At 40.0% G+C, this 16182-nt stretch overlaps 2 protein-coding genes across 4 annotated transcripts in view; both read left to right on the top strand.

The window, feature by feature from the left end:
* Nucleotides 1-420: 420 nt before the first annotated feature.
* Nucleotides 421-13540, top strand: pgm2 (phosphoglucomutase 2). The gene is made up of 13 exons (XM_080879766.1): nt 421-654; nt 4762-4929; nt 5552-5743; nt 7457-7540; nt 7696-7889; nt 8062-8251; nt 8734-8831; nt 9894-10074; nt 10347-10440; nt 11854-11983; nt 12079-12271; nt 12489-12622; nt 12934-13540. The coding sequence occupies exons 1-13, from the start codon at nt 580-582 to the stop codon at nt 13034-13036; spliced, it is 1836 nt and encodes a 611-aa protein (XP_080735892.1). The 5' UTR covers nt 421-579; the 3' UTR covers nt 13037-13540.
* A 369-nt stretch (nt 13541-13909) lies between these two features.
* Nucleotides 13910-16182, top strand: part of tbc1d1 (TBC1 (tre-2/USP6, BUB2, cdc16) domain family, member 1) — a 56476-nt gene continuing 54203 nt past the window's right edge. For 2 of the 3 annotated variants that reach the window (XM_080880864.1, XM_080880866.1), the window contains exons 1-2: nt 13910-14061; nt 14896-15550. In XM_080880864.1, coding sequence (XP_080736990.1) covers nt 14936-15550 — 615 coding nt within the window. In that variant the 5' untranslated portion in view covers nt 13910-14061; nt 14896-14935. The remainder of the gene's footprint in view (nt 14062-14895; nt 15551-16182) is intronic. The other variant, XM_080880865.1, reaches the window with a different exon arrangement.

Here is a 16182-nt window from a genome sequence, read left to right on the forward strand (position 1 = left end):
ACACAGAGAGGTCCCTTCAGTTTTTCATCCACCATGCAAGATCATATGGAAAGCATCTGATTGGCAGCAGCTTCATTTTTCTGCATGACAATCACTGAATGTAGTAAAGGATTATCTACTTCCCATTTAAATTGTAAAAATGTAAATAAATGAGAGTGGGTTAAGACTTTTGCACATTACTTTAAATACTGGTACCGTGATTCCAGTGACTGCTGTAGTTGTGTAATTATGGTTTTTTTCCTCTAGGAAAACAAAGATTACGCTTTCTGTAACAGTTTTGAAACAATCTTTCAATTAATTTTCTCTGGTTAAAATCGATGACTGTATAACTGTTTTCTAGAGTCATTGGTTAAAATAGTCCATGAAGGCCTCGCGCTTGTTATTAACCACAGTTACGACAGCTTCTGAATGCAACACGCAGGAAGCTCGTGACGCAGAACGTCGCTCCGCCCGCAGCAGCAGGCAGTGGTGCTAACATCTTCAGTTTTTAGCCAGAAAAAGTTACTGAAGGAGCGCGTTGATCTCCCATGAGCATAGACACTGAGCTGGACAGACTGTTGACTCTGGCCAAGAAGAGAAATGGAGAACGGTACGTCCTCAACCGGTGACGCCCAGCTGGACCAGTCTATACGGCAGTGGCTGCAGTACGACAAGGTGAGCTGACAGCTAGCGTGCTAGCTCAGAGTGCTTCCGCTTTGCTGTAGTCATCAAACACATTCAGGGTTATCTTTGTACGAGCGATTTTATTTATTCTCGGGCGATACATGAAGATTCCAGTTAGTAACTTTGTGAGTTTAGTGGTGTCCTTGACTGGTCCTTTCATTTAAGCATGCATCAATGAACTTTTTGTGATAGTGCTCAATTTAGATTTTAATTTAAAGTTGTAAAAATCTGCTACTTGTTTACTATAATAAGTTGATATAAGTTTATATTGACTTGGGTTTTAATTTATCTGTATTTTCTGTTAAAGAAGTGCCCATTTCCCACGAATTACCTCAAATCAAGTATCTGCCATTGAATTACTAAATACATGATTATTATGCCTAAACCAAGAAGCGCAAAGAAGAACTGGATTCTTCTTTCTCTGTGAGAATTAGATGATAGCCTGTTAATAGTCTGGATAAGCATAACAGAAAGTAGATCTGATCTGTCATTTGAAAGCAGAATCTCATGTGTCTTAGATCTCGGCTTATAAAACACTGTAAAGGAGGATGTCCAGTTTCTTTAGCATTGTTTTGTCTCAAATCACCACGGACTTTCTGCTTGACCATCACCAATTTGCTAGAAGATTTTATGGTCTAATATTTGGACATATATAATGATCAGTGTGAAATTTCAGCTTCATATGTCGTTTACTTTTCAAGATGTATAGTTCTGAAAATTATCTCTTGATTCATTTCCACCATATCTTTTTTTTCACATTGCGAAATCTGAGGCCATGTTTGAGCATGAATCAGAAACTATTAAAGATAAAAGCCTGAAATTTTTCAAATTCTCACCTTAAAATGAACCAGGATGAGATGGATCAAAAAATGTCTGATTATGACTGGTTAAAGAATAAATAAACAAAGAAAGTAACCCGAATTATAAAGTCCAACATTTGAACATATAGTAATAATTGGAAAAGAAAACACACTGCAAAAAAGACAACTTTCTGAATGGGACATAGATGTATTTTACAAAAAATGCCAAATAAAACTTTGTCAACATGAAAAAATGCTGTTTTCATTCAACTTTAATCTGGATGGAGCAAATATGACAAATTTTTCTACAAAAGCAAAAATATAAGTAGGTCCTCTAATCCAAATAATGCAAAATTCTGGAGTTTAATGTACATTAAATTCTAATAATTTCACATCAATCATTACATGCGCCCAAATTTTAAACCATAAACTTTTCAGGGACGTCAGATGTGGACGAACAGAACATATTGTAGAAATTTGATGCTTTGAGATGAGAAAGACCCTTAAGCATTTTAGCTAGAAACCGTCATAATTCAAACTTTTTTTTTTTTTTTTTTTTTTTTTTTTTTTTTTTTTTTTTTTTCTTAAATAATCTTTGTCAGCTATTTTACATCCAACTAGGGCTGGGCCATATTATACCGTTCACGGTAATACCGGTATAATGTTAGGCAACGATAGGAAAATGAAATATCGCGATAGAATGGGAGTAAAACGCGCATGCGCAGTGCCTTTGTTTTCATACGCACATGGCCGATTGTTGAGTGAAACAGATGAACCAGAATTGGTTTGTAAAAATGGTGCAACTTCCGTGATGTGGAACTGGTTTGGTGTTTGTCCGTCAGATACACGACAAAGCACATTTTTTTGCAGAACATGCAAGCGGCCGTTGTTATTGTCATATTTGTCGGACTAAGATGCTCTTAAATCTGGGAGTAATCTGGGTCCTAAACTCCGTATGCTTCAGGTCAAACAACACTGCAGCATCACTTAGAGTTAAAAACTGTCTAAATTCTTTCATCTTTAATAAAACGATCAGCATTGCTGCTTTACCAGGTGTAACTATAAAGTTTAACTTCCAGGCATCCATGAAAACTAAAGTTATTACATTTAACGGAGTTAGACGTTAGCAGGAAGCTAGCGGAAGTTAGCTCGCTAGTTTCGCTAGTTACCTAAGCATGATATAGCATGTTCTGACTGAGAGATTTCTGAAAAAATTCAAACGTACAGCTCTGCTATCACTTCCAACATAAATGAAGACAGGAAACTAAACAGCAGTGACGTTTGTAGGGTTACTGAAGTTGGGCTAGCTAGTATATAATGATGTGCTACGTGATCGCTAGCGACACAGCTATGTTAGCATAACATAAACAGTGAAGCTGGAGGACGAACACTAACACTTTTCCACTTATAAAAGTTAACGTGAAGGTTCTTCATGGTTAGAGACAAATGCAATCGCATGGCAGGATGTTGTAAACGGACCAAACTTCAGTCAGGAGAACAACTGAGATGATCCATCCACAATATGAGGTTAGTCATTAATAGACTGCAACAACATGGGAATAGAGCAGCTGCCAGAGAATTCAACATTAATGAATCAATGGTACAGAAGTGGAGGAAGCAAGAAGAATGAGTTTAATAAAGTTTGATTTATCTGACTGCTTTGTTTCGCTTAATGTGCCTTATAATCCCGTGCACCTTATGGTCCGAAAAATACATACTGCACACTGCAGTTTAATGTTGCAAAGCACCTCTTTTTAACTTCAGTGGATATTATACATGGTTATGCTCAGGATATGTCAGCCCATTTCTACTGGAAATGCCTTTTGGTTAAACTTTCAGCAAGGAATTTGCATTTGCACTGTTACATTTTTATAAAGCTTTAATGTACATAAAAACCAGCTTCTTGTTTAAGTGAAAATAAATGGAAGGTTGTCTTTTTGCGCTAGTAATGTTGTGGAGTTGTATTTTGTCTCGCATCAATTATATCGTCTGTTATATCGTTATCGCAAATTTTCAAATATATATCGTGATAAATATTTTTGGCCATATCGCCCTGCTCTACATCCAACCAACAAATCAAGTCAAAGAAGCCCTTGTTCACACAAAAATAGAAGAAGTCGTTCTCCGGGTTGCGTAACTCGTGACCACTCCACGAACACTGACCTGCCCTCCCCTACTAAATTAGTTTGAAGCTATTTTACTTCCAAGAACACGAGAGCTAAATTAAAGTCATCATAGAGCCCTTTTGACATTTCACCCTACAGAATTAATACTGATCTGCAAGGTTTTAACAATTACAGGTAGTTTTTCTCTACTTCTCCTCCTGTCTTACGTGTAAAATTAAACCAGTTGTGGATTTCATGGTAAACTGAACTGTGCCTACTTTATGAAGCCAGTCATCTGCTTGTGAGTGACCAGTGGTGTTCCCCAGGGCTCTGCTCTTAGACTTCTCTTATCTTAGACAGAGAAGTTTCCACTTGGGTTACGTATCCACAAACATTCATCACTGCAGGTTTGCTTTCTTTAAAACCAGAAGTCAACTTGTGCTTGTACTCAAGTGTCTGTTGTTACTGAGTCTTTTTCATTTTAATGATTATAAATCCATAACCCTCTGTTTGGTCCCCAAACGTTTGTCCAAATTTTGCAGGAGACTCTTCCTCCTGTCTGCAAGCATCAGTTGTTCCTAATATTATATTTATTTTTAATATTTACGTCATTATTTTTATAAATACTACAAAATAACAGAATTATTTAGTGGAAAATAATTTGAAATTATAAATCAGTAAAACAGAATATGACTCAGATTTTATAATAACCCAGTCAGCTGCTGGTCATACATTCTGGTATGTTGGTCATTACTGAAACAGAACCAGTCACATGGTCTTAACATGCTTACAACACAAATGTATAACCAAACTAACCCGGCTACTACCCGACTATCAGACCTACACAAACACAGTCATTCTTGGCCTTAAAGACATATGGGATGTCACAAATTAGGTCACACTGGAAAAAGACCCCAGATTCATTAGTCTTGAGATAATTGTGTTACAGCGGCTTCCTCAGGGGTCCACGTGGTCAGAAGTGCCGTCCTGTCTGGACGTTCTCATAGTAATTCCTAAGTAGACTGATTCTTACCCTCTAAACTTTCCTGTTGTCTATAGAAGCTTTTGTGTTGGGTTTTTTAATGCTAACTTTATCATCAAGTGACAACACTGTAGACAAGATTTTAAATCTTTAATTGTGTTCGTTTATTTATTTATTAATTTGTGGATAATAAAACATTTCCCTTCCCCAGAACCCCAAAACGAAATCCATGGTGCAGGATATGGTGAAAGAGGGAAACATGGAAGCTTTGAAGAAGTGTTTCTCCTCCAGGATGGAGTTTGGCACAGCAGGTCTGAGAGCAGCCATGGGGCCTGGCATATCCTGTATGAACGACCTCACTATTATTCAGACCACACAGGTGGGTCAATACTGCAGCTCAATACGTTTCAAGTCGCATGCAAAGTTGAATGTTTCCGTTTTTGATTTTTAGTCTTTGTTTTGTGAAGAAGTTGAGGAATGCAAAGTATTTTATTGTCACCCAAAACCCCCCAAAATCTGGTTCACACTTAATTTTATAGCTGAATTTAAGATCGTATAGATTGCTTTATAGCACTTCATAGTTTATTCCTGAGTTGCTGCCTGTGTGTGAGTCAGACCTTCCCCTTAGTTCTTTTCTGGCTCTAGAATAATGGAGATTGCTGTTTTTGCACTGAAGATCTGACACTGCAGGATCGTGAAACTATATATACAAGCAGTCCTTCAAATCACTGATTTGTATAAAAGCTAGCTCAGTTTTATGATGATTGCTTTTATTCATATTGTTCTGAATATATATCCAACTTCATGTTCTGTAATTATTATTTTGTGATTTTTATCTGATTCATTACATGATTGAAATTGTTATAATCCGGGTTAAAACCCATCCATAGTTTGTGCCTTTTTTGTGAGAGGTGCTGTGTGTATATATATTTATTTAAAGTTATAATCAACCATTCTCAAGACCTTTCTCTTGTATCTTCTAATCGTTTCCTCCCTGACAGGGTTTCTGTTGCTACCTGGAGCAGAGTATTGGGAACCTCAAAGAGCGAGGGGTGGTGATTGGGTACGACGCTCGCGCCCACCCTCCCAGCGGGGGCAGCAGCAAGCGTTTCGCCAGCTTGGCTGCGGCTGTATTCATCAGCCGAGGAGTCCCTGTCCACCTCTTCTCTGACATCACCCCCACGCCCTTTGTGGTAATCACTTGGTTTCCTGTGTTTTCATCACTTGGGTGTTTTTTTTTGGATGTTGCAACACGTATTCAACACAGTCAAAAAAAATTAAAGCAAATTCCAATTTAAAAAAAAAATCCGCTCACTTTCCTTCAGTGTACAGTGCAACATGTTGCATAACACATGTAGCAGTCATCAGATTATGTTCACTTTGAAGAAAGAGGATCTGTGATTAGCAATTTAGGCTTTAGACATCAATACCACTTAAGTCTTGTTTGTATTTCCAGGTGATTATTCAATATATCTATTTATCCACTTATTTTATTCAGTTTTTGCTCAATTTTCCTGTTGCATTACTTATTTTCCTTGTGTAATAGTGAGAGCAGCACGCAATATTTATCTTGTTTTTATATTGCACTTTCCAAAGCCAAGCCGTAAAGTGCTAGTCCAACACGTGAAAAAAATAAAATACATAGAACAACAGGTTTCAACAAGTGATTTTAAAAAGCCAGCAGATAAAAATAACTTTTAAGAGAAGATTTTAAAGACTGCCTACCTCAGATGTTCAGTCAGGGAATTCTGTATGGCTTAAGAAACAAGCATAAAATGTTTCAATCACTTCTAAAGCTATGAAGTCGTCAGTGAAGAGCTGCAAAGGCTGCTGTAATGCTCCCTCTGCTTCAGCTACGTGTTAGAAGCCTAGCAGCTGCATTTTCATTTAATAGTAGCCTGTTTATGTTACGCTGGTGTAAGTAGTCAACTCTGGAAGAAATAAAAGCAGGACCTTGTTAAGTCATGCTGAGATAGGAGTGAATGGATTTTAGGTGTCTGTCTAAGCTGGATGAAACAGGACTCCATGAAATTTTAGACACTGTGCATCAAAAGATGTCAGATTCAAAGATTAGCCCTGGGTATGAGCCTACTTAGACCAGAGGAAAGATCCACAATCATTCAGCCTTAGTGAAAATGTAGACTATATCTCTGCAGGATTTGCCCAAAGGCCAGCATGCAAACACACAGCAGTGGTTTAGGCCCGTTCTCAGTAGGCATTCATCGATAAGTCAACCAAATATTAGTATTAGCCAATATCTGCCTTTTTCTACTGGCAATCGTGGCTCAAGAGTTGGGAGTTCGCCTTTTAATCTGAAGGTTGCCGGTTCGAGCCCCGGTTTGGACAGTCTCGGTTGTTGTGTCCTTGGGCAAGACACTTCACCCGTTGCCTACTGGTTGCCTACTGGTGGTGGTCAGTGGCGCCAGTTTCCGGCAGCCTCGCCCCAGAATTTCATAAAAGCGTATTCCTCGTTCTCACTTTTTCATCCTGATTTTATCTTTCACTGCAGTTTTGTGGGAAAGAAAATCTTTGTGTAGCACAGTTTTGTTGTGAGTCTTCAGACAAAAGGAAAACGAGGGAAAACGTCTGCTGCTCAAATTCACCTGATGTTCTCCCAAAGTAATTAAAAAAAAAAAAAAAAATTATATTGACATTTTCCTTAAGTGCACCTTGATCACGAGTAATTGCCTCCATGATGGCGTTATAGCAGAAAACATTTTAACCATTTGGCTCTCAGTAGAAATGAATCCAATCCCTCATAGTAACCAACTATAACATTGTTTTATTAGTAACATTTTCAAATAGGCTTTCTTTGTATTTCTTAACTTTTTTTTGCTTCTGCATGGTGTTCTTAAAATATTTATCATATATGAGGTACTATTGTCTTTCTCTCATTCTCATTGTAGCCTTTCACAGTTTCCCACCTGGGTCTGTGTGCTGGTATCATGGTGACGGCCTCTCACAACCCCAAACAAGACAATGGCTACAAGGTAAGACCTCATCATTGCCTTGTCTTTCTTCCTTAAATGCATCAATAGCTTACTGATAGTTTTATTTATAATCTCTGCTAATTTAAAAATTACAAAGTTCCAATTTCTTTCCCATAAATTTCTGAAACATTTAGTTTTTTCTGGTTTTGTCCTAGGTGTACTGGGAGAACGGTGCCCAGATTGTGACTCCTCATGACAAAGGTATATCTAAAGCCATTGTGGAAAACCTGGAGCCTTGGCCTGAGTCGTGGAACACGGAGGAGGCTCTGAAGAGCACTTTGCTCAAAGACCCCTATCAGGATATTAACACAGAATACTTCAAAGCCATCCAGAAACACTGCCATCACAGGTGCTGCATAGATACACAACTTGCTGAGCAGCATGTACCATTTAAAACATGCTAGCGATTCTACTGTGTAATGTTTTAAATGCATAAGCTGCCATGTAGGCCGTACAAGTACATGATGCTTCGAGGTAAAAACTGTGGATATTCATAAATCATGTTTTGACTTTTTTTGCAGGGAAATAAACAAGAAGTCAGAGGTGAAAATTGTGCATACATCTGTGCACGGTGTTGGTCACACGTTCGTCCAGTCAGCATTCAAGGCTTTCGATCTTCGTCCTCCGTACGCAGTGGAGGAACAGAAGGATCCAGACCCCGAATTTCCCACCGTTAAATATCCTAATCCTGAAGAGGGAGAGGGAGTCCTGGTGCGTAGTCAACATTTGTCACACCCAATCATATGTACAGTTGCGTCCGTAGGTTTTTGGACAGTGACACAGTTTTAATGTTCACGATCATGGTGGATTTTAAATCAGATCATCAAGATGTGATTGAAGTACAGACGGGGAGTCTCAGTTCAAGGGTTTTTACAAAAGTATCGCATTACTGTTTAGGAATGACAGAATAGCCCTGTACACTTAAGAGTTCATCCTGCGCCTGTTTCACTTTGTTTGACGATGACACACCTTCCTCTTTGAGAGTATTCTTGACATTTTGTGAAGTTGTTTTTCTTAACTAAGGAAATAATTTTGTAATCATGCACTTATTCTTCTTGTATTGAGATTTCCAGTGTACAGAAACCAAAATGAAAGTACAACAAATGTTTCACTGCCCTAAAACATATACAGCTGACTGTAGTAGATGACTGGTTTTGGTTGATTGTGTAACAAGTGATTGGTTGTTCTTGCAGACATTGTCATTTGCACTGGCAGAGAAGGAGGGGGCCTCTGTGGTGCTGGCGAATGACCCTGATGCAGATCGACTGGCCATTGCTGAGAAGCAGGAGAGGTGTGTTTGTGTGCATATACAGCTTTAATAGTGTTTGCAGCAGAGTTTGACACAAACTCATTGGGCAGGTTTATTAGGGTTGAATGAATAAAAATTATGGTGACCCACACATTTTAGAGCTACTCAGGACCTCCAGCTGCTCAGTTCCGGGTCTTCTTTGTCATTGTTTTACATGATGATTTCATCTTTTCAGTTGGTGAATGATCAGACCACTCTGCACCCAGACTCTTGTAATAAATGCAGTGTGTAGTTCGGCATCATCTTGCTGAAATATGCAAGGCCTTCCCTGGAAAAGATGTCTAGATAAGAGCATGTGCTACTCTAAAACCTGTATATACCTTTTAGCATTGATCATGCCTTTCCAGATATGCAAGGCACCAATTCAGAGATGCAGCCTTTTGAACTGACTGCTGATAACATGCCGGATGGTCCCTTTCCTCTTTAGGCTAGAGAACAAAATGTCCATTTTTTTTTCCAGAAATAATTTAAAACTTCTATTAATCTGACCGTGGATCAGCCTTTCTGGATCTTCTTCATATGTAGCTTCTCCTGATTAAGCTTTAACCTGAATTTGTAGACGGCGAGGTGAACAGAAGGGGGTTTCTGAGCCCACGCAGTAATTTCCATGACAGATTCATGCATGTTTTTAATGCAGTTCTGCCTGAGACCCACTGAAGATCACAGGCATCCAATACTGACTTTTGGCCTTTTTCACGCGCACATAGAGATTTTTCCAGATTCTCATAATCTTTTGATGACATTATGTGTTGCAGATGAGAAGATGTTAAAAGTCTTCACAATTGTTTCATTGAGGAAGATTTTCGCAGTTTGTAAATGCAGCTTTTTGCAATTTGGTGAATCTCTGTCCATCTTTACTTGTACGAAACTCTGCCCTCTCTAAGATCTTCTTTTTATACCAACTTATGTGACTGACCTGCTGCAATGTAACAGTTTAAACATTGCATATTACAGAATGCTTTGATGATCACAGATCAATGACCCTCTGCATAAGGTAGGTTAGCTTGCCTTCACTTCCATAACCTCTGTCTGTGTCTGTGTTAGTGGACGGTGGCGTGTGTTCAGTGGTAATGAGCTGGGAGCATTGCTTGGCTGGTGGCTATTTCGCTGCTGGAGGGAGCAAAACTCCGACGCTGCTGCTGTGAAAAACCTCTACATGCTGTCGAGCACAGTCTCATCCAAAATACTGCGCGCCATTGCCCTGAAGGAGGGATTCCACTTTGAGGTAACAAAGTTGTTTTTAAAATAAGATCAGTTAAATTTCCCCATGCATCAAAAGATTCTGTAAGATGGGCCTAACTGGAGAGGAGTGCTTGTATGGAATTCCTGCTAGTAATCGTATTTAGAAGAAACTGAGATAAATTTTTAAAAAAAGGGCTATGAGACTATTTAACAATACTGTTTTAGGTTTCACCACCGCACGTGTTTCAGATTGAATGTTTCAAACCATTCTCCGTGGTTACTGTTAACCAAATTTCTTACATAATGTTTGGACAGGAAACACTAACAGGGTTCAAGTGGATGGGTAACAGAGCCAGAGACCTTTTGGACCAGGACAAGACCGTGCTGTTTGCCTTTGAAGAGGCCATAGGTATTATCACACGCAGCACACACACGAATGACTGTTTTCAAACTGAGACCAGTCCTGATTCATGCTTTGTGGCTAATGCACACAATGATCTCCACAGTGTCACAAGCTGAGTTAATTTTAACTGCCTAAAAGTATTCAAGTAACATAAATTTGTGTGGGATCAGTTGATGACAACAACATTTTTCTGTTTGAGTTTTTGGGAGCTCACAAGATCTAAACTAAAGTTTAAACTCAACCTAAATCTAAACCTTTCAAAAACTTGCTTGAGGATTAAAAAATAGCCTTAAAGTGATGGCAGTAATGAAACTGAAATGTGTAGTCACCTGTTGGTGAACTAAACTAGATATATAAAGTGCACAGTGACATGGAAAAGTAAAGTTACTATGAACGGTTAAGTGAGAGGTGTGTGAGCTGATCGCTGAAAGACATGAAGTTAATTTTTAACTTCTTTTGGGCCTTTCAGCTTCAGAGACCTTTATCCACAAACGTCTTCTGCTGTGGCAGCTGTCAGCAGCCACGGCTTCTCTAAACAGCTACCTGTGTCTATGAAAGTAAAGAAAGCTGGTTCCTCATCTCATAGTTTAATCAAGAAGTGGCAGTTAACAGGAACAGAGGAGGTTAAGTTGAGATCTGTAAGACCAAAAAAGGGAGAATTGCTTGTAGGTTTGCTAAGAAGACCAAGGACAACCCCTGTTTAACTGCAAAAGACCTTCAGAATGAGTCACCAGCAGTGCACTGAGGACTAAACAAATATGACCTTTATGGAAGTGGATGAGCTTTTTGGCTGTAGTTGTTTCCACTTGCAAAGCTGAAAGTATTTGAGTGGGAGAGGGAACAATAGATCCAGTTTAATATCAGCGAATAATTCTGGAAGCAAAGGTCACACCATTTCATCTCTGACAAGGAAAGTATCACAAACTCACCTCAGACTTCACAGTGGACTAATTCAAGAGGTGCAAGATGATGCAGAGCTCTCACAGTCCCCTGAACTAAACACCACTGAAAACTGTGACCAAAGGTTGCATCATTACTGTGAATAGAAGTGCTTCACTTTCTTTGTGCCGTCCTGAAGTATACTTGCAAAATATGAGTCATCAAAATTAAACATGTAAAAACATCAGATTCATGTGATGTGATCTCAGTCTTGATTATTAAAAGGTTTGAGCCGTGCTGACAGTCAAACACAAAGGCTGAGTTAAAAATAAAAGTTGTTTGGGGTCAATACGATTGTTAGTAAGTCCAACACACACATACAACATAACAGCATAGTTTCCAGCATTCCTATATAATAAGATTATGATACTATAATTGGAATCTCATTCCTTTGGATACACTGCTACTAAAAGAAGTGGCAGCTGACTACAGCAGCTGGAGGTTTATATAGTCTAAGTGAACTCTGTGTGTGTGTTGCAGGGTATATGTGTAGTCCCTCTGTATTGGACAAGGATGGAGTGAGCGCTGCAGCCATAGCAGGAGAGATGATTTCCTTCCTGGCGACTAAAAAAATCAGTCTTTCTCAGCAGCTCACTACAATCTATGAAGAGTAAGATGCACACACTTGCGTACATTTCACCTTAAACTTTGAATAACCTAAAACTGCAGGCTCTAGCTCTGTCTTTGATTATTTCTTATCATCAGGTATGGCTACCACATCAGCAAGAACTCTTACTTTATCTGCCATGACCAGGAAGTGATCCGCAGTCTGTTTGAGCGTCTGCGCAACTATGGTGGCACAAAAGACTCGTATCCCACCGAATGTGGTCGTTTTGCCATCGACGCTGTGCGAGACCTGACCACCGGATACGATAGCAACCAACCCGATAAAAAAGCTGTAAGGGCACAAACTTCACACCTGCAGTTCATACACTGAGAGCATAACAAACCTCTTAATTACACATTATAATTGTGTAAGAGTTTCCTTTTAAAACAGTTGTTAGTTTTAAACTGCAGAAGTTTTGTGTTTTTAATTTTGCTCGTCTTTCCAGTTTTATTTATTTTAGTGTATCTCTCCCTCTGTCCATCTAACACTCCTTCCTCTCCTCTCTCAGGTTCTTCCCACGTCTAGCTCCAGTCAGATGATCACCTTTACCTTCTCTAATGGGGGTGTGGCCACCATGAGGACCAGCGGCACAGAACCAAAAATCAAATACTACACTGAACTCTGTGCTCCTCCTGGTAACAGGTAGGTTACTTTAGAGGCAAAGCTAATATAAGCAAACTATAGAACTGTTAAATTTTTCTACACCCTGCAAAATGGCTTTATACATCTTCTTTTGTCTGATATCAGCCCAAATCCTGAAGGAATTTAATGATGGGCAAAAACGTTTTTTTGGGTTTTTTTTTTTTTTTTTTTGTAGGAATAAATAGTTGTTTTATTTTCTCTGAAGATAAAGAAACTCCACAGTTTGAAATGTCATAACTGAACAGTGCAACTCTAGTAATCCCTCATAAATGTCAACGGGTTTTTTGTTTTTGTTTTTTTGTCTCTAACAGTGATGTGCCGCACCTGAAGAAGGAACTGGATGACTTGGTTGATGCCATCATTGAAAACTTTTTCGAGCCAGATAAGAATAAGCTGCAGCCAAAGCCACAGTAGCGCAGATGGGTCTGTAACAACAAGCAGGACAAGCTGGGCTTAATATCTCTGACCAGCATGCCACGTGTTGTCTGAATTCTCCAGACGAGATTCTTTTTAATTCTGGCTTTACATCAATTCATAAACGTGTTAGTGACAAGTTAACCATGTGGCTCTTTTACAATTTGGAGAAATCATGTTGTTGTTGATGATAATTAGTCATTTTAAAATGATCTCAAGGGTCATGTGTTCCTATATTTTCAGTAGTCAAAATGTTTCACAGCTTCATGTTTTTGTTTTTTAAAATTCAGTTTACCTCAATGCCGGAGATCTTAAAGCGCACAAGTCCAACCATCTTACACCCACAGCCATTCCTGTTTTCACACTATTATGCGTTCTGTATTTCCTGTTTTGATGACATGCATTCCACAGTGTGCTTCAGCATCATTTGCTTTGCTGCTAATGTCAAGAATTAGAGGAGTGTGTAAATGAGAACATTAAAAGTTTATAGCGCCATCAAGTGGAGACACAGACTCCTCGTTTCTTCATACTGTATGTTGTTAGAAGTGTTAGAAGTCAGAGGTTTTTTGTTGTTGTTTTAACTTATTTTCAGTTTAAATTCATTTGATGGAGAATAAATAATGTGCGTGTTCCGGTATTCTTCATGCTGAAAAATACAACTTTACTAAATAAAGATTCTGACTGTACATGTGGAGGTAAACGTGAAGTAACAAAAAAAAAAAAACACAAAAAACGAGGGGACACACTATCGATCTGTTTTGTGAGTTCCACGACGCGCACATTTGTCGCCCCTGCATCCTTCGCCAGCGCGCACACTCAGCATGCACTTGTCATGCCCCATCTGAGTACAGAGGCGAGGAGGACGGTAGGATTTGGTCTATCTATATTTAACTCGAGCTGAAGACGGCTCGAGCTGTGTAAAGGGCTCTCTCTCGTTCCTCTGTAGGCAGTTACTCTTACACCATAAGATTTCTCTCGGTGGTGGTTCTGCCGCTAGCCACGACAGACCGGCGTGACCGGGGCAGGTAAGGAAGGAGGAGAAGATGAAAATGTTAAACTGATTAAAACCGGACGTTGTGCGCGTTGGGAATCTCGGGGTAAACAATATTTGGTGCGGGGAGCAAATCGCGCAAACCCCCGTGCGTAAAAATAAACGGCTACGTGCGTAAAATGACCAAAACCCCGTTACGATCCGTTGTTTGCCGCCCGCTCCTTGTATAAAAAATAGCTTTCACTTCCGCGTGATGCTCTCGAGCAGCATACAGATCTTGAACGTAGCACCGCTGATGAAGTTAACGATTTATTTATATTAAGGCAGGTATGAAAACGTTTGCCTTTTGCTTTTTCGGGACTTTAACGTGATCGTTTTGGTTAAACGGACAATGTATCTTTACTTAATCTTGTACTCGTGTCCTAGTATTAAGGTTCTGACGCTGTTGTGTAATTTCTCACGGATTTTAAATGAAAAACGTAATGTGCAAACACAGGTGAGCGGTTATGTAGAGCTGTATGATTAGATGAAGTGAGGGGGTCCCTTTCCCCTCTGTGACAACTAACCGGTCAAATATGATATTTGAAGGATTACCATCATTTGTTTGTGTGTCCTTGAGAATGTACCACTGAGTCTCACACACAAATCAGGTGATTCATAGTGTCCTGGGGAAACTGGCCTCATTCTACACTAAAAGCAAAGTCGAGCAAACATCAAGCTACAAGATTAAGTTCTAATTTGCAAAGTAAATGTTTGTGTAGCACATTTGTGTTCATTTGAAATCTCATAAGATCAAGCTAGATTGCAAATGCCTGCGGCTGTCCTTTCAGCTGTTTACTGGCTCTGATCTCTAACTGATATTTTGTAGGTGAAGTGGAGGCAAGCAGCTGCCTCAGGTCACAGACATCATGGAGGGTCTCTACTTTGAAGTGAAGCCAAGAAGGAGTGAAGCTCTTGGACCAGGGAGCTCTGACAAACCCCGTTATAATCTAACTCCAAACCACCGCTCATGTCCTTCACTTTCACATCTGACCTCTGCCACGCAGTGTCTTCAGAAGCTTGGGAGGGAGAGGATTGCATCATGGGGGGCAAAGATGGAGGTGGAAGGAGAGGAGGACGAAGTACGATACAAACTGACCATGATTGGTTTTCGGAAAGTCCACCATTTGACCACCATGGCTATGCTACCCTGGGTGGTGGCTGAAATCAGCAGGTCCCAGCCCGGTGAGAGGGAGCAAGGTGGTGGGGTGCAAGCTGGGGGGTCTGGAGGTAGACAGCTGGGTCCTACTTCACGCAGTCAGACAGTTTTTCTGTGTGTGTCAGCATCAAGGGTACGATGTGTGTCCACGCTGGGAGAGAGCCTTGTATGGGACCCTCTGACACACACAGTTCTGTTTGAATGTCTTCCTCACCATGTGACCAAGCTAATTCACAACAGCCAGGAACCCAGTAGCTTTGCCTGCCTGGTGAAAGGCACACAGACTTGTGCCTGCTATGTCTTCCAGTGCCAGTACAGAACTAAGGTATGTATAAGTGTGTGTGCATGTGTTCTTGGATTTAATTACTTCAATCAACAATCGGGTAGAGCGTTTGAGGCTGTAGAAATAAACTACACATGTATGCAAAGTTACAAAACAAAACGTGTTTCACAATAACACAGAACAGCTTCAGAGCTATGGTAAATAAATGCACATGAGCCAAATTAGAAGTCCAAAAACGTCAAAGGGAGTTCTCTCACGACAAGCAACGGCATATGTCAACCACAAACATATCAACACAAGCTCAGCTAGTCAAAGTATATGGAAACACAGCATGTCAGATAATCTGGAGCACCAAGGTACAGATGAGAATGACACGAGGGGATCACCAGCCGTGTGACGACCTCTTCCTTATGTTTGCACAAATGACAAAAAGCTGCCTGAGCATTCAGTGTGACCGCATCAGTATTTATTATGACAGCCCACAGAGAGAAACTGGATCTGGCTTTGGCTCGCTTGCGGCCCACATGCTCCGTGCTTTTATTCCATTCAGCAACACGAGCAAACACAGACGTGCATTTGATCCACTAACAGTGACACACTGAGGACCAACACACCCCTGACCTCTAGTCCTTTTACCTTTCCTCCACATGACATGCATGGCCAAAAGCCTGTGT

This window comes from Rhamphochromis sp. 'chilingali' (assembly GCF_963969265.1).
Source record: "Rhamphochromis sp. 'chilingali' genome assembly, chromosome: 4".
In the NCBI taxonomy this organism is placed as follows: domain Eukaryota; kingdom Metazoa; phylum Chordata; class Actinopteri; order Cichliformes; family Cichlidae; genus Rhamphochromis; species Rhamphochromis sp. 'chilingali'.

What these genes read in the sequence shown, in the direction of transcription:
- pgm2 (XM_080879766.1), top strand. Translation starts at nt 580, where the DNA reads ATGGAGAACGGTACGTCCTCAACCGGTGACGCCCAGCTGGACCAGTCT. An exon ending in AAGAGGGAGAGGGAGTCCTG is followed by an intron (nt 8,252 to 8,733) that starts GTGCGTAGTCAA and finishes TTGTTCTTGCAG; the next exon opens with ACATTGTCATTTGCACTGGC. An exon ending in AGGAGGGATTCCACTTTGAG is followed by an intron (nt 10,075 to 10,346) that starts GTAACAAAGTTG and finishes ATGTTTGGACAG; the next exon opens with GAAACACTAACAGGGTTCAA.